This window comes from Leucoraja erinacea, chromosome 22, assembly GCF_028641065.1.
Source record: "Leucoraja erinacea ecotype New England chromosome 22, Leri_hhj_1, whole genome shotgun sequence".
In the NCBI taxonomy this organism is placed as follows: Eukaryota; Metazoa; Chordata; class Chondrichthyes; order Rajiformes; family Rajidae; genus Leucoraja; species Leucoraja erinaceus.
In genome coordinates this window covers 27901240-27925750 of record NC_073398.1, presented here as the reverse complement: position 1 = coordinate 27925750, position 24511 = coordinate 27901240, and the positions used below count along the sequence as shown (strand labels likewise).

The following is a 24511-nucleotide window of genomic DNA, read 5'->3' as shown; positions in this document are numbered from 1 at the left end:
AAATCCACAATTAGTTCCAAATTTAAAGTATTGGGAGCAATCATTTGGGAAGGCAAATGGCATATTGCTTTTCATTGAACAGATAATTAGGTCTTATTGGAAATGTCATGACCCTGATGAGACCATGCATAGACCATTTTATGCAGTCCTAGTCTTCCTGCCACACAAAAATATATACTTATGATTGAAGGGATGCAAAAAATATTCACCAGATTGATTCCTGGAAGGTGGTAGATGGGTTCTTCTTTGCAGAGATATTGAAACGATAGAAGAAGATGGAGGTTTGATGTCTCCCTTGGCTGCAGTTTTGAAGCAATGGGTTGCAGTCAGGAAATAAGGGGTCAGTCATTTAGGACTGAGATTAAAATATTTTTTGTTATCCAGAGAGCAATGAATTTTTGCTATTCTTAATATGACTATAGGCTCAGTTGGTTGGTACATTCAAGGCAGAAACTGATAGAGTTTTGAATTTTAAAGGAATAAATGGAATGATATGTGAAAATGATACTGTGGTAAAAGGAGAAAGTAGAACAGGCATGATGGACTGAATTACCCTTTCTGTTTCTTAAGTTATGTTATCTGGTTAAAATTTATCTCTCAATCATTAATAAAATAATTTCTACTGTTATATTATGGGATCTTGTGTGTGCGATGTCGGCCATGTTTCCCAGAATACTCAAATGAATACACTTCAGAAGCATTTCATTTCATTACTAAAGTAATGTTCTATTTTATATCTTACAGGATACTCAGAAAGCCAAACAGTTCCTGCCATTCTTACAAAGAGCGGGGCGTTCGGAAGCCGTGGTTGAATATGTTTTCAGTGGTTCCCGTCTAAAGCTCTACATGCCAAAAGAGACCTGTTTGATCACCTTCCTACTGGCAGGCAAGTGGTTAAATCATTAGCCTAGCCTGCTATTAATAATGCCACATCTGTGGTGTGGAAGGAAAGTTGTGGGTGGTTTAGTGTAAATACCTGTCACTTATCCGTTGTGTTAGTCTGTTATGATTTTAGCAATGCAACTTTAGTTTACCTCATGATCTGAAGTCGGGGGGTGGGGAGGAGGGGGGTAGGGCCAAATGAGTTGTGATGCTTTACATGTCATTTTACCAGCATTATGAAGATTGTGGGGGGTTTGAGAACGGGTAAAATGTCAAGATACTAAACACCACACATGTACCATTGTCTGTTATCCCTTGATCGTCCTCAACTCCAATGTTTCCAATATCTGTGTCCCATCCACATGCTTTCACTCTGTTTTTACTTCTTGTGCCTCGTTTCCTCTTGACCCTAAATGATAAACTGAGAAAGCTAGGCTGCTCTCCTTGGCACCGAGGAGCCGGCACAAAGACCTAACAGGTATCTAAAATCATGAAGGGTTTAGCCAGAGATAAACTGTTCAGTCAGTTTTTATATTCTCTGCCTGAAAGAAAGCTTGCAGGGAATATAAAAACTGCCCGTAAACATTTCTTTAGGTATGTAAAAAGAAAAAGATTAGTTAAGACGAAAGTAGGTCCTTTACAGTTAGAGACAGGTGAATTTATATTGGGAAACAAGGAAATATCAGAACAGTTAAACAAGTACTTTGGTTCTGTCTTCACTAAGGAAGACATAAACAATCTCCCAGAAATACTAGGGGACCGAGGATCCAGTGGGAGGGAGGAACTGAGGGTAATCCACCTTAGTCAGAAAATGGTGTTAGGTAAGCTGTTGGATCTGAATGCAGGTAAATCCCCAGGGACTGATGGTCTGCATCCCAGAGTACTCAAGGAGGTTGCTCTAGAAATCGTGCATGCATTGGTGATCAACTTTCAATGTTCTCTCGACTCTGGATCAGTTCCTGTGGACTGGATGGTAGCGAATGAAACTCTACTTTTTAAGAAAGGAGGGAGAGAGAAAACCGAGAATTATAGACCATTAAGTCTTACATCGGTAGCGGGGAAGATGCTGGAGTTGATTATTAAAGATGTTATTAGCAGCGCATTTGGAAAGTAGTGACGGGATCGGTCAAAGTCAGTATGGATTTATGAAGGTGAAATCATGCTTGACTAAGCTTTTGGAATTTTTTGAGGATGGAATAAGTAGAATGGATAAGGGAGAGCCAGTGGATGTTGTGTTTCTGGACTTTCAAAAAGCCTTTGACAAGAAATTAGTGTGCAGAATTAGAGCACATGGTATTGGGGATTATTATCTGAATGGTGTCATTAGTTACTTCAAATAATTCACATTACTCGGACTGGATCTCCCCTTAACAAGGCACACCAAATATCCTTCATTGATCCCTGCCTCTGCAAGTCTAGCAAAGCAATTCACCCTTGCTGTGGTCAATTCGAGAGCCTGATAACAACAGGAACAAAGCTAGATTCTTGAATCTAGCCATATGTGCTTTCAAGCTTTTGTATCTTCTGCTCAATGGGAGAGAAGTAAAGAGGAACGACTGTAGTATGAGTAATCCTTGATTGTGTTAGCTGATTTCCCTGAGGTAGCATGAAGCGTATGTGGGAGGGGGCACAGGAAGAAGGCTAGTTTGCATGATAGGTGGTGTCCACACCCCTCTGCAATTTCTTGTGTACCAAGCCATGATGGGTACAGAAGGGATGCTTTCTATGGCACATCTGTAACATTTGGTAGGAGCCATTGGAGACATGTAATTCCTTAGCCTTCTGAGGAAGTAGAAACACTGGAATGAAATCTTGACCGTAGAATCTATGTAGTAGGACTAGGACAAATTGTTGGCGATATTTTCCCCTGCAACCTGAAGCTCTCGATCATCTCCACTTCAGCACCACCCCTTCGTGTTGCTGACACTGAGGGAGAGGCTGTTGTCTTGACACCATGTTACCAATCTCCTTCCTGTACTCTGGTCTATTATTATTTGATGGGGTATAATAAGGTGCTGAGAACATTGCATTGCAGGGGACTGCTGTTGCAAATTATCTTGGAGGATCTTTGACACCTATCCTTACTGATTGATCAGAAATGGAAGGATCCAGTTGCAAAGAGGGTGCCATGTCCTACGCCCATGAGTTTGGTAGGAATTATGGTGTTGAATGCAGCCATAATCAATAGATAAAAGACTGATGTAAGTGTGCTTGTTACCCAGATGTATCCGGGCTGGTGTAGGGCCAAGGAAAAGGCATCTATCCTGATTACATTTTGGGACTCTGCATGCAAGCCGTGCATATTTGTTAGAAAATATATGGTGGAGCTGTGCAATTAGTATTTGGTTTTGGAACACCTTGTGACTTTTGAGATATACCTGTCAGGCTACTGTAATTCATGTTCCAACTGGCACAGTCACACAAAGCGATGCCTGTGGAAAGTTTTCATTTTTTGTTGAAGATTTGCCAAGAAGATTTACTGAACCCAATCATGAGCTGAATTAGCTTCAGTAAATCTCACTACTCCATGGTCTTCAGTGACTTCAGTTGCCCTATTGGGCTGAGTAATGCTAATGGGATGTCTCTGGAAATTAGATTATTGGTAGTTTGAAAATGTGTTGAAAATTATAAATTATGTTTATTATGAGGATATGGCAGCATTATTATTCTTAAATTAATGATCCATTGAATCACAGTTCAATTCCCACAGTGGTAGTTTAAAGCAAATGTATTTAATTCACATAATAATCCAGCCACGGGGGGAGCCCATTCTGTCAATTGCTGTCCCCTTTTAAAGGTTTAGAAACAAAATCTGGAATAAAACATCTGTGTTAAGCTGTCAAATTGCCACCAAAATCCCAACTAGTTAAATAACATCACCATCTGAGGAAGGGTTTCGGCCCGAAACGTTGCCTATCTCCTTCGCTCCATAGATGCTGCTGCACCCAGCATTTTTGTGTACCTTCGATTTTCCAGCATCTGCAGTTCCTTCTTAAACAAATAATATCACCATTTGGTCTGCCCACGAGTCTAGTCCCACACAAGAGTAGTGACTCTGAACTACCTTTGTAAATCACCTTGCAGGTTACTCAATTGTATCAAACCATTATGGCGAATGCTGTTTGAATTGTAACATTCCATGAAGGCCCACCATCACCATGGCATCTGGGGATGAGCTATTAAATCTGGATCTAGTCCATTTATTTAACAACAAATCCACGCACATAATTTGGGTGAGTTCAGCTGCATCTGATGGCCTCTTTTATTCCCCATTCATTTTAGAAACTGGGCTAGGATAAAATTACCTGCCAGCCTCATACTCAGGTCAGGAAATTTTGTGTTTAAAGTGGCTTGGCACCAGCAGTTGAACTTTTGTGGTGTTTGATTGCACTTGTGGCAAGAATTTATCTGTTTCACAACTTCTTATTTGAATATAATCTTAATAGCGACCCGTTAGCTGAGTTTAATTTGGAACATATTGGCAAAGGAGCAATTTGCAAAGGTTGCTATATGGATGGTATAACATTGAACCATTCTTTTGAGCTCCTTTTAGTCATCCTATTTTTTTAAATTCAAAATCTCCTCAATCTTGTATCTTGCCATTAGTTTCCTGTTGTAAACCACTGAAATGTAGGGTTGTAAATGTACATGGTAGATAATGATTCATTGGCTTTCAACTGGAATTAATGTGAATTTTTGTTAGAGAGAGAGAGAGAGAGAGAGACAGAGAGACAGTATGAAGATGATATAGACTGGAACAATGAACGCTGTAAGACCTTAGCAGGTCCAACAACATGTGTAGGAAGCAAAATTTTCAGTCGACGCTTTAAGTCAAAACCCTACATCTCTGCACCTTCATCTCCCTGTTGGGAGGCATAGTCTTGAATCAAAATGTCAATTTTTCTGCCTCCACAGATGCTATTTTCTTCTCTTCTCTTTTATTTTTCCTTGCAATTTATTTTCTCTTGCTTGGCCATTAGCTTTCTTTTTAATTTATTTTCCACCCGAGGGGTAATTTACAGTACCCATTTTGAGAGGAAATTGGAGCACCTCGTGGAAGTCCATCCTTTTATGGGAGTGTGTACAAACACCAGACAAACAGCACACAGGTTCAGTATCAAGAGCAGGTCCCGGGAGGTGTGAAGGGAGCAGCACCAGCTTCTGTCCCGCCATGTGTAAGGAGATAATAAAGCAGACAACCAAAAGAGTGGTCAGAACTAGATTTTGGGGATAGTCGTACAAGAGACAGGATAGAGAAAGAATGATTTTGATCAACAATTGCGGTGAAGGCCTTGACATCTGAAGGTGTTGGAGGAATTGGATTCAATGATGACTGAATGCAGCTGGAGATAGAATGGGCTGTTGTGAAGAGATAAAAGTAGACCAAATTAAGGTGTGCAAGAGTATTAGAACACACCAGGACAGATATGCATAACCATTTATTTAAAAAATGATTATAATAATGTTATAGTCTTGCTTCCTGACCATCCCCTGATGATTTGGTGAGCTGATTGACACTTTATCACATTTATATTTTGAGTCTGTATTTGGTCCAAGTTTATCAAATAATTCTGAGCTGACATTTTGGTTAGAGAGAGAGGTATTGATTACAGTGGGCCCCGTTAAAAAGTCTTTTACTGTTAATGAAGTCATTTGGAAGCATCTTTATTGTTTAATGCAGGCATGTGTGATTTTTACATGCCATCTACCACAAATGGCAATGTCAGTGGCATCATGTTGATTGATAGATTATTGGCCAGGTTACTAGTATTCTGTTGGTTTTCTGAAATGCTGTCATTTTGTTGAGGAAGCTAACTGGGCATTGGTTTAATGTCTCATTTAGAAGATGGACCCTTCAACAATGCAGCTCAAATTTAAGTCCTACACCAGAGTATCAGCCTTCATTTCGTGTTTAATTCTTAGCAATGACAATGAAGCCAGAATATTGTGTCTCAGGATGGAGTTTTGCTCTTTATGATTGAGCTGTTGCTTTATTCTGCATGTTATTTGGCATTGTAAACTCTTCAGAAATGGATGCATGTTAGTAGGTGCTGGGAAATATAGGTGGCTGAGTTTTGAAGATGTTGTAATCTACTGTGACCAAGACATAAACCCTGAGTGTATGCACTTGTATATAAACATAATGCCTATGTTTATATTTCATATGTGCCTCCTTCCAATCTATTTAATTGAAAGTTGTTTAATTATTTGTTTTCTCCTGAAGTGTTTACTAAGATTCCAGTTATCTTTATCAGTATTGTTCACTCCAGCTGTTTTAAGTAGAAGCAAGTTTCATCTTCAAACCATTCCCTTGGTGGTGAGTCACTTTCGTCAGCTGTTGCAATCTTTTTGATGGTTCTCAGGAGGGATTTCTGTGATTTTAATACAATTCGTGTCAGGATATTCAATACTACAAAAGAGAACTTTACCTTCTGGCCATTTCTCTCTATAGTCAAATGGGTCTTTGAATCTTGATTTATAGTGCCACTTTACCAGTGGTACAAGTCGAAACACGTTTTCAACAATGTCTGGATGGATCTAAAAACTGCCCTGCTGAATTAGGTTAGTTAGCTAGCATAGGTTTTGTGTTCTTCCCTAAAAGAGGAGTAATTCATTGAGCACAAATGTTACTACACATTGGGCAATGTCGCATACTTTTCATGTTATCTTCTGGCATAGAAGAAAGCCGCTGGTCTGCCGCAGCTTTGCTGGCATTCAGAGCAAACAGCCCAGTCCCGTTTCCCCATATTTCCCTGCAGCCTTTTTTCTCAACCTACCCATCAACTCTCTTCCCCCACCCGTCTTCATTAAGGGTAATGTACATTAGCCAATTAATTTGCATATCAGCAATGACAAATACCGATGGCACCAGAGTACCACTCAAATAAGAATTTGTCCTTTTGCTTCTTTACATAGCAGTTTAGGACAAAATCGTTCATCTGGATTCTGTGCCTCCTAGGTGCTGGTACTTTCCAGATGCTAGATCTATTCTTGTATGGTGGTCACCAATGTGTTGATCTGCAGATATATATCACAGGATTTTTCTCATGAACCAATAACTTCCGTGTTTGCACATTTTTTTAAAAGAAACTTCCACTTTTTTGTGTAGCTTCTATGACCCTGTTGGAGGTAGTGATGAATGTCTTCACTTTTATGCTTTTTAAAGAATCCTTGGATTTCTTTTGCACTCACCTAAAACTAAGCACCTCCTAACACGCTTCAGTACAAGTGATGTACATTTGAAGTGTTATAAAAAATAATAGGAGCAGGAATAGGTCTTTCTGCTCCTCGTGCCCCTTCTACTGTCACTCAGTAAGATTATGACTGGATTTTATACTTCAAAAAAACTGTCCTGGATATCACCAAATTCCTAGTTTTTCTTAATATCCAAAATATTAATTCTCTGTCTTGGATATGTAGTGACTAAACTCGACAGTCCTCTTGGCTAAAAAAAAAATAATGAGCTCATTGGTCTTTTTCTGAGCTCATATTTCGGCCCAATATTTTTTATATTTCCTAATAAGATAGTCTTCCCTTCTCAGGAATCAGCGGTGCACTCTCTCCTTTGTAATGGCATCCTTTTTTGGGTAAGGTGATCAAATCTGCGCTTGATATTTCTAGTCCAATCTCACAAGGCCCCTGTACAATTGCAATAAGACATCTTCAATCTTTTTGCGGTATGGTCAACATGCCATTTGTCTTTCTGCTACTATAACCAGCATGTTAAATTTTAATGATTCATGTACAACCATACCAAACACCCCCTGACCACCAACGTCTCAAGAGTGTTTTATTCTCGTATGTCCTGAAACGGCACATTGAAATTCTTATTTGCAGAAGCAGCGTAACAGGTTTGTAAACACAGTACTCAATAGATAATATAACAACCAAAAAAAGACATTCAATAAATGCCAGAGGAGATAGATGAGGTGGGGACTATCCCATCTTTTAAGAAATAGTTGGACAGGTACATGGATAGGACAGGTTTGGAGGGATATGGACCAAGCGCAGGCAGGTGGGACTAGTGTAGCTGGGACATGTTGGCCGGTGTGGGCAAGTTGGGCCGAAAGGCCTGTTTCCACACTGTATCACTTTATGACTCTTATGACTTCTATTCCCATGATAACAATGAAATATCCAGAATCAAGCCCTCTCCCTCCTCCCCAGGGAAAAATACATAACTGCAGTTGATGCTAATTAAAATAAATGTTATTTCCACATTTTCTGGCTTTTTCTTTTGAACAATTTCTATCACGACCTTGACTAGAAAATGTTGTTAATTTGCTAATTTAAAATGTTGTTAATTTGTTAGATTGCATGATTTTATTTCAAATTGCATGATGCGTTTGGTGTTATGTAAATAACAAACCTTGCATATATCTGGATGACAGTGCTGGTTTAATGAGACAATGTATGTGGCTCAATTGTATCCAAATGTTACATCTTGAATAGCATATTTAAATTTATTCAGTTGCATGCATTAATATGCTCTAGCCACTAAGTGACGTCTTACCTCAAGACATTTTCTTTTTATCCACAAAAAATTCTAACTTGCTGCTGTTGAATACAAAAATATATATATTTTGCAGAATTCCTTCATCTTTGGTTTAATTTAGGAAAGGTGAAAAAAACCCACTTGAAGTTACAGCTAGCGCACCAAGCCTAAAGAAAAACTGCAGTCACCAGTCTAATCCTTGGAGGCTAGATTCATTGTGTTTACAGATTGCCTAAGAAAATTATGTTATTGGGCAGATTCGCTCTTAAACAGCATCTAATAAACTAGCACCTTGCTGGGTGAGAGGTGGATTATGTAGAGGTTGTAAGCTTTCTTATTAACAGTACACTTTAAAGTTGTACGATTTGATTATAGGGAAGCTATTTACGCATTCAGCTACAGTGCCCTCCATAATGTTTGGGACAAAGACCCATCATTTATTTATTTGTAATAGAAAAAGTGCACATTGTGGTTAAAGTGCACATTGTCAGATTTTAACAAAGGCCATTCTCATATATTTTGGTTTCACCGTGTAGAAATTACAGCAGCGGTTATACATAGTCCCCCAATTCAGGGCACCATAATGTTTGGGACACAGCAGTGTCATGTAAATGAAAGTAGTCGTGTTTCGTATTTTTTGTTGCATATCCTTTGCATGCAATGATTGCTTGAAGTCTGCGATTCATGGACATCACCAGTTGCTCGGTGACTTCTCTGGCGATGTTCTACCAGGCCTGTATTGCAGCCATCTTTAGCTTATGCTTGTTTTGAAGACTAGTCCTCTTCAGTTTCTCTTCAGCATATACAAGGCATACTCAATTGGGTTCAGATCGGGTGATTGACTTGGCTACTCAAGAATTGACAATTTTTTAGCATTGAAAATCTCCTTTGTTGCTTTAGCAATATGTTTGGGATCATTGTTTTGCTGAAGAATGAACCGCTGGCCAATGAGTTTTGAAGCATCAGTTTGAACTTGAGCAGATAGGATGTGTCTATACACTTCAGAATTCATTATGCTACTACCTCAGCAGTTGTATCTTCAATGAAGATATGTGAGCCAGTACCTACAGCAGCCATACATGCCCACGCCATTACACCGCCACCACTGTGTTTCACAGATGAGGTGGTATGCTTTGGATCTTGGGCAGTTCCTTTTCTCCTCCATACTTTGCTCTTGCCATCACTCTAATATGTTAATATTCATCTCATCTGTCCACAAGACTTTTTTTCGGGACTGTGGTTGTTCTTAAGTAAACTGTAACCTGGCCATGTATTTTTAAGGCTAACCAGTGGTTTGCATTTTGCAGTGTAGTCTATGTACTTCTGTTTATGAAGTCTTCTGCGGACAGTAGTCATTGACAAATCCACACCTGAAGAGTGATTCTGATGTGTTGGACAGGTGTTTGAGAATTTTTTCTTTATTATAGAGAGAATTCTTCTATCATCAGCTATGGAGGTCTTCCTTGGCCTGCCAGCCCCTTTGCGATTTGTAAGCTCTCTGGTGCTCTCTTTCTTCTTAATGATGTCCCAAAACAGTTGATTTTGGTAAGCCTAAGGTTTGGCTGATGTCTCTAACAGTTTTATTCTTGTTACTCAGTCTCATAATGGAGTCTTTGACTTTCATTGACACAACTGAGGTCTTCACGTTGATAAACAGCAATAAAAGTTTCCCAAGGTGATGGAAATACTGGAGGAAAGACTAGGTGAAGCCATGTGTCCCAAACATTATGGTGCCCTGAAATGGGGGGTATAAACACAGCTGTAATTTCCACATGGTGAAGCCAAAATGTGTAAAAATACCCTTTTACCACATGTGATTTTTTTTTATTACAAATCTCAAATTGTGGAGTACAGAGGCAAATAAATATATGATGGGTCTTAGTCCCAAATATCACGGATGATGTAAACTGAAGTATTATCAGTGATGAATTGTATGTTATTTCGACTGTGCGGTAGGAATTATGTTAGTTAGTGTTATTTGAATTCCATTGATAAGAAATCGTAGCCTCATTTTCCTCGGCTAGAAAGGCATATTTTTGCTTCACTGCAGACACATATTGCTGTGAATATAAATTTCCTACAGGCATTGTAATTTCACAGAAACATAAATACAGTGAAATGCCATGAGGATAAGTATTTGCAGCATTTCACTAAGTCTCCGACTGGCAGTTAGATAAGGAAAGTAAGTGGGATTGTCATCTTTTGTGAAATAATATGTTATTTTTCTAATGAGAGTTCGCAACATTGCCTTATCTTCAGATTATAAAAGATTAAGAAAGAATAGGAAGAGACTATTATACTCATTGAGCTGTCCCATCATTCACTAAGACCATTGGCAACTGTTATCATAACTTCAGTCGCCTGTACATATTTTTGGTTTGGTTTATCTAAATCAAAAGATTTTTCACAGATCTAAAGAAAATTGAAAATGCTGAAAATATTCAACGTCAGGCATCATCTGTGGAAAGAAAAGGTTCATATTTTATATTTTTGGTTTGGTTTATCTAAATCAAATAATATTAAATTAACTAATATCTTTTTTGCAGGAGAGAATTACATATTTAAGCCTTGCTTAGCGGAACAGTTTCTTCCACACTGAATATACAGAGTCTCATTTTAATGTTTTGTTGCCAAGACACTTCTTCCACACCTTTTACACTAACTTCTTTCAAAATATGAAACTGAAGTTATTATCCCAGAATTTACTGTATTCTAGGGAATGCAAGTCTAATATAATTTGTACCGATAAGTCAATCATTGGCGAAGCGTGAGATGTTGTTTCCTACTGAGGCTCTGCGTAAAGATGGTTCTAATCAACGATACAAGCTTTGATGTATTCAGCACTGTAATATTCTTTGCATTTAGATGAAAACGTTTTGTTATTTGCCATCAAATATCTTCTATGCTGGCTTTTTTTTTTAATGTTAAATTAATCCAAGCTTTGAAAATCAAAATAGGATAAGGGAGAAAATAGAAAAAATGTATATAAATGATAATTATTTTGTAATGAAAACAGAAAATGCAGCAAACAAGAGGCAACTCAAGCAGTCTCAGTGGGTAGTGAAGACCAAAAGGTGCAGGTGCTGGGAAATACTATTGGAAATGCAAGGAACTACAAATGCTGGTATATCCAAAAAGGGCAGTCTGAAGAAGAGTCCCGACACGAAATATCGCATATCCATTTTCTTCAGAGATGCTGTCTGACCTGCTGAGTTACTTCAGCATTTTGTCTATCTTTGTACTGATGAAGGACCTTTGACCTGAACCTTTTCTTTCCACAGATGATGCCTGACGTTGAATATTTTCAGCATTTTCAATTTTCTTTAGATCTGTGAAAAATCTTTTGATTTGCCTGTGCTAAAATAACAATAGTTTTGTACAAATCATGAAGAAGGTTAATGGAACTGTTCAAAATTGTGAATTATTTTTCTTCCGCAGCTATTACAATACACATTAATGACTTAGATGAAGGGATTAAAAGTAACACTAGCTAATTTGCAGATGACACAGAGCTGGGCGGCAGTGTGAACTGTGATGAGGATGCAGGGTGACTTGGACAGGTTGGGTGATTGCACAGATGCATGGCAGATGCATTTTAATGTGGATAAATGTGCAGTTAACCACTTTGCTGGCAAGAATCTGATAATCATTATTATTATCCGAATGGTGTCACGTTAGGAGAAGAGGAAGTACAACGCGATCTGGGTGTCCTTGTTCATCAGTCACTGCATGCAGGTACAGCAGGCAGTAAAGAAACCAAATTTGAGGAAGGACATTCTTGCTATTGAGGGAGTGCAGCATAGATTCACGAGGTTAATTCCCAGGATGGCGGAACTGTGATATGTTGAAAGAATGAAGCGATTGGGCTTCTATACACTGGAATTTAGGATGTGAGGGGATCTTATTGAAACATAAGATTATTGAGGGATTGGACATGCTAGAGGCAGGAAACATGTTCCCGATGTTGGGGGAGTCCAGAACCAGGGGTCGCAGGTTAAGAATAAGGGGCAGGCCATTTCGAACAGAGATGAGGAAAAACGTTTCCACCCAGAGAGTTGTGAATCTGTGGAATTCTCTGCCGCAGAAGGCAATGGAGGGTAATTCTCTGGATGCTTTCAAGAGCGAGTTAGATAGAGCTCTTAAAGATGGCGGAATCAAGGGATATGGGGAGAAGGCAGGAACGGGGCACTGATTGTGGATGATCTGCCATGGTCACAGTGAATGACGGTGCTGGCTTGAAGGGCCAAATGGCCTACTCCTGCACTTATTGTCTATTGGGGTGTAGAATAAAGACATAAGTGTGGGGACCAGTTTATACTTTCAGGTTAGGTGGGGAAGAATTTGCGATTCTCCAGTGGAGTCAGTGTCTAAATTTAAAAAAAATGTATTGTGTTCAAATTCCTCCATGCCTTTTTTATCACCACCATTAGTCAGACGTTTCAATTCTTATAACATTTTCACTTGCATATTGTTCCCTTTGTCATGATATTGCGAGCGACATTCAGGCATATTGATACCGAGTTGTGGAATTTTGCCTGAGTTTTTCCACTGCTTTTAAGCTTCTATTCTTTAACATGTTTTTTGAATTTTACCAATACTATCTTCATCATTAACGCAGTGGTTTCTTCTATTTAATTATATCTCCAACAGTTTTTATTTGTTCTTGTTTCCAGCACTTGCACTCTCTTGTCTCCTTGTTGTTAGTGGCGTTATTTAAAATTTAATTGGATCTGAAGGCCTGTCAGTGTGTGTAGTATGTAGTAGTGTGCTGACGGGGTGATTTGATGAAGTGGCAGATCTTTTGTAACTTGTGTGTATTTTGAAGATCGTCTATAAAATCAGAAAGCAGATGTTCCAACTGATGTGTATATGAACAGCTGTTTCAATCCAGAATTCATAAGTTCATAAATTCAAAAGGTATTACTTTTGAGATTTCATTATTTGATTGCTAATTGTGTACATCATATTAGAGCCAGGCCCAATTGTGATGTATGTTTATTGTTGGATAAAGGCCAGAGATGAAAAGATGTATAATGTGCCATACAGCTAGAGGAGGCACAAATTGTGAAGCCAGAAGAATGAATATAGGTAGATGGGATCGGGGGGAGGGGAGAGGAGAAATGGGTATCAATCCAGGTGAGGTGGGGGTGGGCGGGATGAGGGGATGATTGTAGGTTAGATAACATTCTAAAGGTTTTTGAACAGTGGGTGCAGTAGAAAATGATTCTACTTGTGGAAAATAGCATAACAAGAGAACATTAATATCAAATGGTCACCTGGAGAACCATTATGGAATTCAGAGAAACCTCTTTATCCAGAACTCACTGCCAGAGGAAATGGCTGAAGTTGAAAAAGGACAAACAATAAAAGGGGGAATGGAATAGAGAGTTATACTGACAGATTTAAATCATGAAAAAGGAAGGTTTTTGTTGAGCAAAAATGCTGCCAATGACTAGTCAATCTAAAGGGCAAACGAGCATGCTGTAAATCAGGGGTCGGCAACATTGTTCTGCATAGGGGCCGGGACGCATGTCTGTGAATGGATGACGGGCCACATTTGTCACGTGTACACATGGATCCCAAAATGTTGGAGAAACTCAGCGGGTGAGGCAGTCTCATGCAACCCTTGCATGTCCCGTCCGCTGAGTTTCATTGCTGTGCCCCAAACATTATGGTGCCCTGAAATGGGGGTGACTATGTATAAACACAGCTGTAATTTCTACATGGTGAAACCAAAATGTATAAAAATACCCTTTAATAAAATCTGACAATGTGCATGTTAACCACATATTATTTCTTCTATTGCACATCTCAAATTGTGGAATACAGAGGCAAATAAATAAATGATGGGTCTTTGTCGCCAAACATAATGGAAGGCACTGTACGTTATTACCACACTTTCTGCCAGAAATAAAGTCAGTAAAATGTAACACAGCCTTATGAAGTTGAAAAGCTGGCAGAATCCCCAGCAAACGGAGTCTGATGACTTCAGACATGTTGAGCCATTCAGATTCAAACCAATGTCTAAATTGGGAAATCAATCACTGATTGACCTGTGAAGAAGATTTGTAATATTTATCTTTTCATTGCTGAATCTCTATGTTCAGCCAAATAGGGGTGCAAGGATATGTAAACATTTAAAATAGTTTGTCCTGTGTCAGCTTCTGGATTGGTCTCAATGACTTTGATTAGGTGTTGAGTGAAATTCCTTCTGTGCTAATCTGGTCTCAAAGCAATCACGAGCTGCTGCACAAATATGAGGTGTTGACCTTCCACCTCAAGCATCCCTGTACCCAAGTAAAATTTGTCAGCAAAATTGTAATTTGCAAAATTGCTCAGCAAGTACCTGCAGGGAAAACTGCTGTTGGTTATGAGTTGAATGTGATTGATTGTGTATGTGTGGATGTAGAATGCAAACATTAATTTTTAATAGAAACTGGCATTTTATTTCACTTCAACATCTATTTATTTATTAAAATGTGGGACAATACAGGCCCTCATTTTGGAAAACTTTCGAGGATTTCAATGATTCAGTGATACTTTATTGTCAGATGTATCTAGGAACAGTGAAATTCTTTGTTTTACGTACAACCTGGTAAAGTCACACTGCACACCTCAGCTAGGCAGTACTCAAGAGTTGCCTCGTTTTGGCTCCGACACAGATCGCTGGTCGGTGCAGACTCGGTGGGCCGAAGGGCCTGTGTCCGTGCTGTATCTCTAAACTAAATTCCCGTCTACTGACTGCCGCCGTACGTGGAGTTCAGAGTCCACGAGCCGTGAGCCGGACCTACTGCGGGTCCTCGTCCGCACACAGCGGGCAATCTTCGGTCCTCTGGCCATGGTGGGCGGGTACGCAGTCCGCGGCAGGGAGCAGGGCCTGCTTGGTGGGACATCTATGTGTACCTATTTAGTTGGGGAGGGGAGGGAAATCAACAGGAAATTTAATATCAGCCGTGCAAATTGTTTGACTTTTGTACTCAGAGCTGCGCGACCTAGTGATTCTTACTAAATACTTAAAACTCTGTTAACATTGTACTTCAGTGGACCGTGGTTGCGAGTTGAACCTGATGAATTGCATAGATGTCCATTTGTTAAATGTTGTAATTTCACTACCAGCATGCTAATGCATGGACAGAGACACATGAGTTTGCAGATGTTGAAATATGGAGCAACAAGCTGTCAGCCAGAGGAGTGCTGATGATTCTGGTCAAAACCCTGCATCAGGACTGTGAATGGGGCTGGGTAGGAGGAGGAAAGGAGTGGAGTTTAGGGCAGAAGCGGGAAAATATATGGATGGATGGAAGCAGGTGGAAGAGAAAGGAGAAAAAAAAGGGAGGCAGATAGAGGCATGTAGGGGAGAGAAGGAGAGAGTGAAGGAAGATACAGCTATAATGAATCTGCACAATGCTATACAGTAAACCCTTGTTTTAACGGACCTATTTCTATTGGATTTTGTTTATAACGGACGAACCTGCCGATGCCATCCCGGCTCACACGGCCCAACCTGCCCAGGCTTCCAGCGCTACTTCCGGCTCGCCGGTGCGCCAAAGGGCCCTTCTTCACCCATCATGTGATCCGGTCAGCACAGCTGTTCTTGTGGTTCACGTTGTAGCCCCTGGGGACAGCACTTCCTTCACACCGCTGACGCTCAGTTATTGTTGGACACCCTCACCTCCTTGCCTGCTCCTCCTCCAATTCCTGCTCTTCCTGTCGAATTATCCACTCAGCCTCTTCCTCCCTCCTTCAGACCAGCGGCATTGATGTTTAGTTTTAAGGTGAAATGACACAGTGCTGGAGTAACTCAGAAGGCTGAATCAGTCTGAAGAAGGGTCCCAACGTCACCTATCCATGTTCTTCAAAGATGCTCCCAGACCCGCAGTGTTACTCTAGCACTTTGTATCCTTCTGTGCATTTACCATCATCTGCAGTTCTTGGTTTCAACTATATACTATGATAAAACTTACTCGATGATAACGGACAATTGGTAATAATGTACGCCGCTCCGCAAGCTCCGTTACAGCGAGAGTTTACTGCATTGCTGTCTTTTGTACTATTTGCACTGTTGGTGAATAAGTGGGAATCTCATTGAATTCTACTCTCGGTACACCCATTTTTTTTGCTGTTTACAAGGAACAAATATTAAAGAGTTTTCTTTAAAAGCATTCTTAGAGTTTACATTGGCAGGTCATTATTTTAATGATTGGTATCCTTTTTAAGCATCAGATAATATAGTTTTTTTTTTCGCTTTGAGCATATGGAGTTTTTTTTAATGCTCTGAGCGTATTCTCAGTCAGCTTGGTGGTCAGTTGTTCAATTGGGCCAATATTTTATAAAGCTAAAAGAGTTCCTGGAAAGACTTCTCTTTTACGTAATGGTAATTGAATCCCGTCTATTGATTTTACCATAACACTAAGAAGTGTTTGTGGTAGCGCTCCATATTTAGGTAAATATAAATGACACAATCCCCACCCTAATTTTAACTATTGTGTTTATGAAATGAGAAATTCCCTTTTTTAAGAATCAAATTTCTACTGCTCTGCTCCAGCCAATAGGTCAGGAATGGAATCTTCCTAAAGTGGTCTGTTGAGTATGGGACTGGTGTTTCTTTCATATAGGAATGCAAAGTTACTATCTCTTCATGCTCTTCTTATTTCCTCTCATGCCTTCTCAACAGATACATGGTTAACTTCTATATGGGTTTGAGCACAGAATTTCTAAATGTCTTCTACTACCCACTGGCTATTCTGTCAAATATCTCTGTAATATATTCCCATTTTTAATGGTTTTCTAAACAGTGGCTGTCTGTACAGATCCAATAGGTGAACTAGACTGGCAAAAGATCCTTATTCATTGATCCACTGCACAAAGGGGCTTGACTGTATCACCTGCCATGGCCTGCAGTCATCCCAAAGTAATTTACAGTCACTGGAGTATTTTGTGACGTGTGGTTGCTGCTGTAATGTGGAAAGGCATGAACAATTTGTGCATAATTGCTTCTAGTACCTCGTGCTAGTGAAGCTTAGAATAGGGAGATAGAGGATATGAATGTACCTCTCAGGAATAAAAGCAGTCACCTCTGTGTGGAGCCAAAGGAGATGGGCAAGGTCCTCAATGAGTATTTCTCCTCTGTTTTTACCGAGGAGAAAGACAGTAGGATGGAGGAAATTGGAGCAGTCACTGGAAGTGTCATGAGAGCAGTCAGGGTTACCATTGAGGAAGTACTGAAGGTACTGTCATGTTTGAATGTAGACAAATCTCAGGGGCCGGATCAGATATATCCAAGGACATTGCGGGAAACTAGTGAGGAAATTGCGGGAGCCCTGGTTGAAATTTACGAGTTGTCCTTAAATACAGGAGAGGCGCCAGAGGGTGGCAAATCTGGTGCCTTTTTTCATGAAGGGCTGCAGGGAAATTGCTGGGAGCTATAGGCCAGTGAGCTTAACATCTGTTGTTGGTAAGTTACTGCAGAGTATTCTGAGAGATAGGTTATACAGGCATTTGGATGGGCAAGGGCTGATTAGGGACAGCCAGCATGGTTTTGTACGTGGGAGGTCGTGTCTCACAAATCTGATTGATTTTTTTTGAAGATGTGAGCAAAAAGGTCGATTTGGACAGAGCTGTAAATGTTGTTGAACATGGATTTCAGTAAGGCTTTCGACAAGGTGCCGCATGGTAGGCTGCTCTGGAAGGTTAGATCTCATGGGATCCAAGGAGAGATAGCAAATTGGCTCCATGGAAGGAAGCAGCGGGTGATGGTGGGAGGTTGCTTCTCAGAATGGAGGCCTGTGACGAGTGGTCTGCCACAGGGTTCGGGACTGGGCCCGTTACTGTTTGTCATCTACATCGATGCTTTGGATGAGAACATACAAGGCAAGATCAGCAAATTTGTTGATGATACAAAAGTTAGTGGTTTTGCAGATAGTGGTTGCGGAAGGTTGTGAAAGATTGCAGCAGGAACTGGATTGATTGGCCAGGTGGGTGGAGGAATGGTTGATGGAATTTAATACAGAGAAGTGTGAGGTGTTGCATTTTGGGACGTCGAACAAGGGCAGGACCTACACAGTAAATGGTAGGCCTCTGGGTAGTGTTGCAGTGCAGATGGATATAGTAGTACAAGTATATGGTTCCTTGAAGGTCAAGCTGCAGGTAGATAAGGTGGTCAAAAAGGCTTTAGGCACTTTGCCGTTCATCAGCCAGAGTATTGAGTATAGAAGTTGGGAGGTCATGTTGCAGTTGCGTAAGACGTTGGTGAGACCGCATTTAGAATATTGTGTTCAGTTCTGGGCACCATGTTTTAGGAAATATATTGTCAAGCTTGAAAGGGTTCAGAAAAGAATTACGAGGATGTTGCCAGGACTGGAGGGTGTGAGCTATAGAGGTTAAGTGGGCTGCGTCTCTATTCCATGGAGCGCAGGAGGATGGGGGGGGAGATTTCATAGAGGTCTACAAAATTATGCAAGGAATAGATCGGGTTGATGCACAGAGTCTTTTTTACCCAGAGTAGGGGAATCGAGGACCAGAGGACATTGGTTTAAAGTGAAGGGGAAAAGATATAATAGGAATCCGAGGGGTAGTTTTTTCACACAGAGGGTGGTGGGTGTATGGAACAAGCTGCCAGAGGAGGTAGTTGAGGCTGGGACTTTCCCATCGTTTAAGAAACAGTTGGACAGATACAAGGTTAGGACAGGTTTGGAGGGTTATGGACCAAGCGCAGGCAAGTGGGACTAGGGTAGCTGGGACATTGTTGGCCGGTGTGGGCGAGTTGGGCCGAAGGGCCTGTTTCCACACTGTATCACTCTATTACTCTATAATAAGATTCCATAGACAGCAGTTTAATGATCAAATAATTTGTTTTTGTGATATTGATCCAAAGATCGATATTGCCCAATAATTTATCTATTGTACTTTGAAATACTGCCATGGGCTTTTTATGTCTACTTGAGTGGACAGAGAATGCCTCAGTTCAATTTTTAAAAGGAAAAGAGCTGCTGTTGCTTGAAATCTGTCTGCAGCAGGTGTAAATAAAAGTAGACATTTATAAATGGAGCAAAAAATGGATAAGAATTAATGCCAGTACAACATGTACCACAAGACACATCATTCCCTCGAGCACTCAAGTTTATTCTTGCATTGCCATCCTCTATTCTTCTCAAGGCTTTCCCACTTCATTTCAGGAGATGCAGCATCTGCCCCTTTACCTCTCACCTTCCCTCTGTTCAGAGACCCAAAACCATTTTCCACAGTGCACTCAAAATATGGTCTCCTCTTCACTTGATAAAATGAGTTTAAACTGGTTGACTACTTTGCAGGGTACTGCTGTTCAGTTCAGCCACAGCTTTGGCTCTTTAGTTCTCCATCTCAATTCCACTCAGAACTCAGACTTTGGTCTCCTGTGTTATTTATTCAAAGCCCATTGAGAGCTTGAAGAACAACGTATCATTATCCAATTTGGCACATTGAAGATACAATTCAATGACAATTGAATTCAACAATGTTAGATTATCCCTCTTTCTAGTTGGATAATTGTAACAAAACATCCAAACTTCTAGACTTAATTCCTTGACTGATGAAGGCCAAAAGCCTTCGTCACAACCCTTGGTTATTTAGGGGAACTAGATACTTGTTCTCCTCAATCTTCTAGTCTACAAACTTCCCATAGCCTTACCATTCACTTTGTAGGTCCTGCCCTGGCTTGACTTCCTGAAATGTAACACCTCACACTTAATTAAACTCCATTTGTCATTCCTTGGTCCACTTGCCCAGCTGATCAAGATCAAGCTATAATTCTTGATAACCATGTTCAGGTCAGGTTGGAGGGAGTTCTCCCCCCCCCCAGCCACGGGTACCATGTAATCCCGTGGTACCTGTTCCATGGTCGGATAGTCGGCGACTAATCCATCACCCCCACCTGGTTTGCCAGCAGAACCCCCAGCAGGACCAAAAACAAGACCTGTCAAAGGGCGGATGAGCTTTCATCGAGACAACGGCCATCCACACTTCAGTAGAAGTTGCGCTTACTGTCGTACATAACATTGTAAGGAATGATGATGAAGCGCACACATCAAAATCCGATACTTCCAGCGGCGGAAGTCCGCAGGAACTGGAGGACAGAGATGTGTGGTGCGTCCGTCACCGTTCTCGTCGGAAACCAGCACCACCACGTTGCTAATGCTTTCAATGATGATGAATCTTCACTGCCTAGGATACCACCTATTTCATTGTCATCTGCAAACTTGCTAAATAAGCCTTGTGCATTCTCATCCAAATCATTGATATAAATCACAAACAGTGGTGGTGCCAGCACTGACTCCTGAGGCACCCCACTAGTCACAGCTCCAGTCCGAAACACAACTTCCCATCACACTCTGTTTGCAAGCATAAGGCCAATTCTGTTTTGCTTCTCCGATTTGTATCTCTCAATTCCAGCACTTTTTTTTAATCCTCCTTGGTGTTCATTCAGTTCCTATAAGTACTGTACCTCCAGACAGATTACCTGCAGTTAACCAATCTTTACTGTCCTCTTAACTGGCACCACTTCAGCTTGTCATAACTCTCCACACAATCACCAACAATCCCTAATCTGTAATTTAAACCTACTCTCGGTTCTGACGACAGGTCATCAAACTGAAACTGATGTTGGAAATTTGAAAACAAATACTAAATGCTGGATGTGCACAATGCAAATCAGTCAGCATTTGGTAGTGGGTATATGGAATGAATTATAATGGAAGTGGGTACAATGACAATGTTTAACAACTTTATGGATGGGAAAGATATGGGCTAAATGCAGGCAAATGGGACAAGCTGAGGAAGCACCTGTTTCTGTGTTGTATGACTTACTCCAGCATCCGGGGGAGGGAGAAACTGAGTTTACATTTCAGCTTCAATTTTAGTTTCAGAGGGATGTCAATCTTATTGACACATAAGATTATTAAGAGATTGGAGAGTGCGATAGAGGGATCTCTCTGATAGGGTAAAACATAGACCATTTCCAGCACCTGCTGTTATTTTTTAAAATGTTCACCCATAAAACTTTTAATGTTGTAATTTGTCCTATTAAATGCAAGTTGAATAACATTTGGATATGTCTAGGGTGAAAATAAAGCTTTGTCGCATCTCTAATCCCTCTACCAATTTATATGAAACCATACTGTCTGCTGATGGAAATAAATGCATTCTTACTGGATTGCAGTGTCCGCCTGCGTTTGGAGTGTTAAAGCCATCTTTGCATTGAAGCCATCTTCGAGTAGAGTGTAATCAACTGCACAAAAATGATAATTTAAAAACAACTGATGTGCGTTTACATGTTGTCTTGCGCATTCTAGAATATCCCAAATCATTCTTTTTGCCCAGGTGTGGTCACTGCATGAAATTTGCTATCAATGCGTATAGCAAAGTGATGATAAGGAATCAGATTTAGGTACATTTAGGTTTGTCGTCTCCCATTAAAATGTACTATTCGATTGTTTTAGCATTCACCTGTGGGAACAGACTGTGTCTTGATTAAAGGTGGCATTTATGAGACAGTGCCTCTAGTAATTTGCTCATTGCTCATTAGATTGTGCATATCGTTTTTCATACTCAATGTATTACACTTGACTGTAACATACCGTTCTGATTTGTGGCAAGGGAGCCAAGAGTCGTGCCTAAAGTTTAATAGAAAAATGCAAATCTATTAGGGATCATCTTTACTTTCTTGTTTAAAATTAGGTCTTTCATTAAATTAGTTCAAGGTAACAGCAATGTACAAAAGATGGCTTTGTAATCGGGCTTTGCTAGTTCTTGTGTGATTGAACTAAAAAAATACTCAAAAGATCAAAACGGCACCATTAGCAGGATTATATTAAGGAGCTGTGGACAAAAAGTGGCGTTGATTTTTCAAAATTTATTGAAGATCTAGACCCGTAGTGAATTGTAAGCGTTTCGGGTTTTGCTTACTGAAAACAAATGTCATTGTAGACACTACGGGAGTTGGGTGGTTTGAAATAAAGGGAAAAAGCAAACGCAGTGCCCTCCATAATGTTTGGGACAAAGATCCATCTTTATTTATTTGCCTCTGTACTCCACAATATGAGATTGGAAGTTGTGGTGTTTAATAGCCTGATGGCTGTAGGGAAGAAGCTGTTCCTGGACGTTCATTTTCAGGCTTCTGTACCTTCTTCTCAATGGCAGGGGTGAAATGGGTGTGTGGCCAGATACCTCATAAAATTCTAACAGGTTGCACTGCATCTATAAAAAGGGAAATAAAGTTAAACATTTCTAGTCAAAGACCCTCTTCGGAATTAGGAAGGAGACGAAAGAAGTTGGATAAATTGTAGGGGATTGTAGGCGTGGGATCTCATAATGTAAAACATGGACATTTCCAGCTTTTGTAGCCTTTTTTATTTTCACGGCATAAAACTTAATGTTGCCATTTACATACATTTGCACTTAATATCACAGTTAAATTGTTGAGGTCAGATGGTTCAAGTGGATTTAAAATATCTTTTAGTATAATTTGCTTTAGATTTCATAAAATTGTAAGTATAATGAACATCTTATTTGAAACTAAAGCATGCGTTTAGGGCAACTTTCATTGAGAAAACTTGTCCTATTTAAAAAATAATAAATACCCAAGGGGATAAAATGGTTCAGTGGGCTAACATTCTCTCTCGGGCTCTGAAACCTAGATTCTATCCAGCAAATAAAAGTCGGTGGAAAGACTGCTGTACTTCACTCCAAGGGTCCTGGTTTAAGCCAATGTAGCTTTGTGATCAAATTGATATGTGGATCGAAGCATGCACCTGTCTGAAAGAAGGTAATTTTACTCCAGTGACAGCAGGTTGGCATAATTAATGAGATTTCTATTCTCTCTCAGGAGGAAATTAGTGTCAATCATAGGGACTCGCTAGTACTGTATTCTGTAGAAAATATGAAAATTATAAGAACATAAAAATTAAAGTAGGAATTGCCCATTTGGCCGATTTGAACTATTCTGCCCTCGTTCATGGCTAATCTTCATTTTTTTCTGCGTGTATCTCTGGATTCTCTTATTATCCAGAAATCCACTGATCTCTAATTTGAGTGAAATTAAATTATTGTGCCACCACAACCTTCTGGAATAGAGACTTCCATAGATTCACCACACTCTGCAGGAAGAGGTTTCTCATCTCACTCCAAAATGGTCTATGCATTCCTCTGAGCCAGTGACTTATAGTTTGATTTTCCTCAGCCTGGGGAAGCATCCTCTCTACAACCTGACGATTAAACACTTGGAATATTGTAAGTTTCAATGAGACCTTTTATTCTTCTGTACGAGAGAACACAAGCAGTTTACTCGATATCTCAATTGGCCAACTTGCCATCTCTGCAACTGGTATATTAGCTCTTGCAGCACTATGCCAAGTAGATACTTTTTTATCATAAGAAGACCAAAAATGTACACAATATTCCATCAAGGCCCTTCATTGTTGCAGTAGAACATTTTTACTCCTGTTTGCAAATCCTTTCTTATTACAGTCAACATACCAATTATTTTCCCAATTGCTTGCTGCATCTGTATGTTAGCTTTGTGACAAGGACAACCACATTTCTTGGTTAATGTTGATATTTTAAGATGTCATTATTTAAAAATAAATGTGCTTATCAATTCTACTTGTCATGTTCTCGTAGAACTACAGAAAATTAATACATCCGGCATCATGGCGTAGTGACTAGAGCTGATGCCTCGTGGCTCCTGAGACCAGGCTTTAAGTCTGACGTCTGGTGCTCGTTGTGTCTAGTTTGCACATTCACGCTGTGATTCATGGGTTTCCTCTGGGTGCTCCAACTTCCTCCGACATCCCAGATTAATTGGTAACCATGATTTATTTATTTTTTTTAGTTATGAAGACAAGGCATCTTGGTCAGATCCTTTAGGTTTACTTTCTTTTACACGGAGAGAGTGCCTGGAACAAGCTGTCAGGGGTGGTGGTGGCGGAGGCAGGTTCAATGGTATACATGAATCTGCATAGCCATGTGTCTATCCAATAAAATAGGTTTTAGGATAGTCACATGGATATGCGACCATGTGCAGGAAGTTGAGAGTTTGTCTTGCCATGATGTTCAGCAGACATTGTGGGCTGTAGGGCATGTTGCTGTGCTTTTGTATGCTCC

At 40.1% G+C, this 24511-nt stretch overlaps 1 protein-coding gene across 1 annotated transcript in view; it reads left to right on the top strand.

Moving 5' to 3' along the window:
* The window catches only part of snd1 (staphylococcal nuclease and tudor domain containing 1), a 736770-nt gene that overhangs the window by 236178 nt on the left and 476081 nt on the right, over positions 1-24511 (top strand). The window contains exon 15 of the mRNA XM_055653291.1: positions 745-886. Coding sequence (XP_055509266.1) covers positions 745-886 — 142 coding nt within the window. The remainder of the gene's footprint in view (positions 1-744; positions 887-24511) is intronic.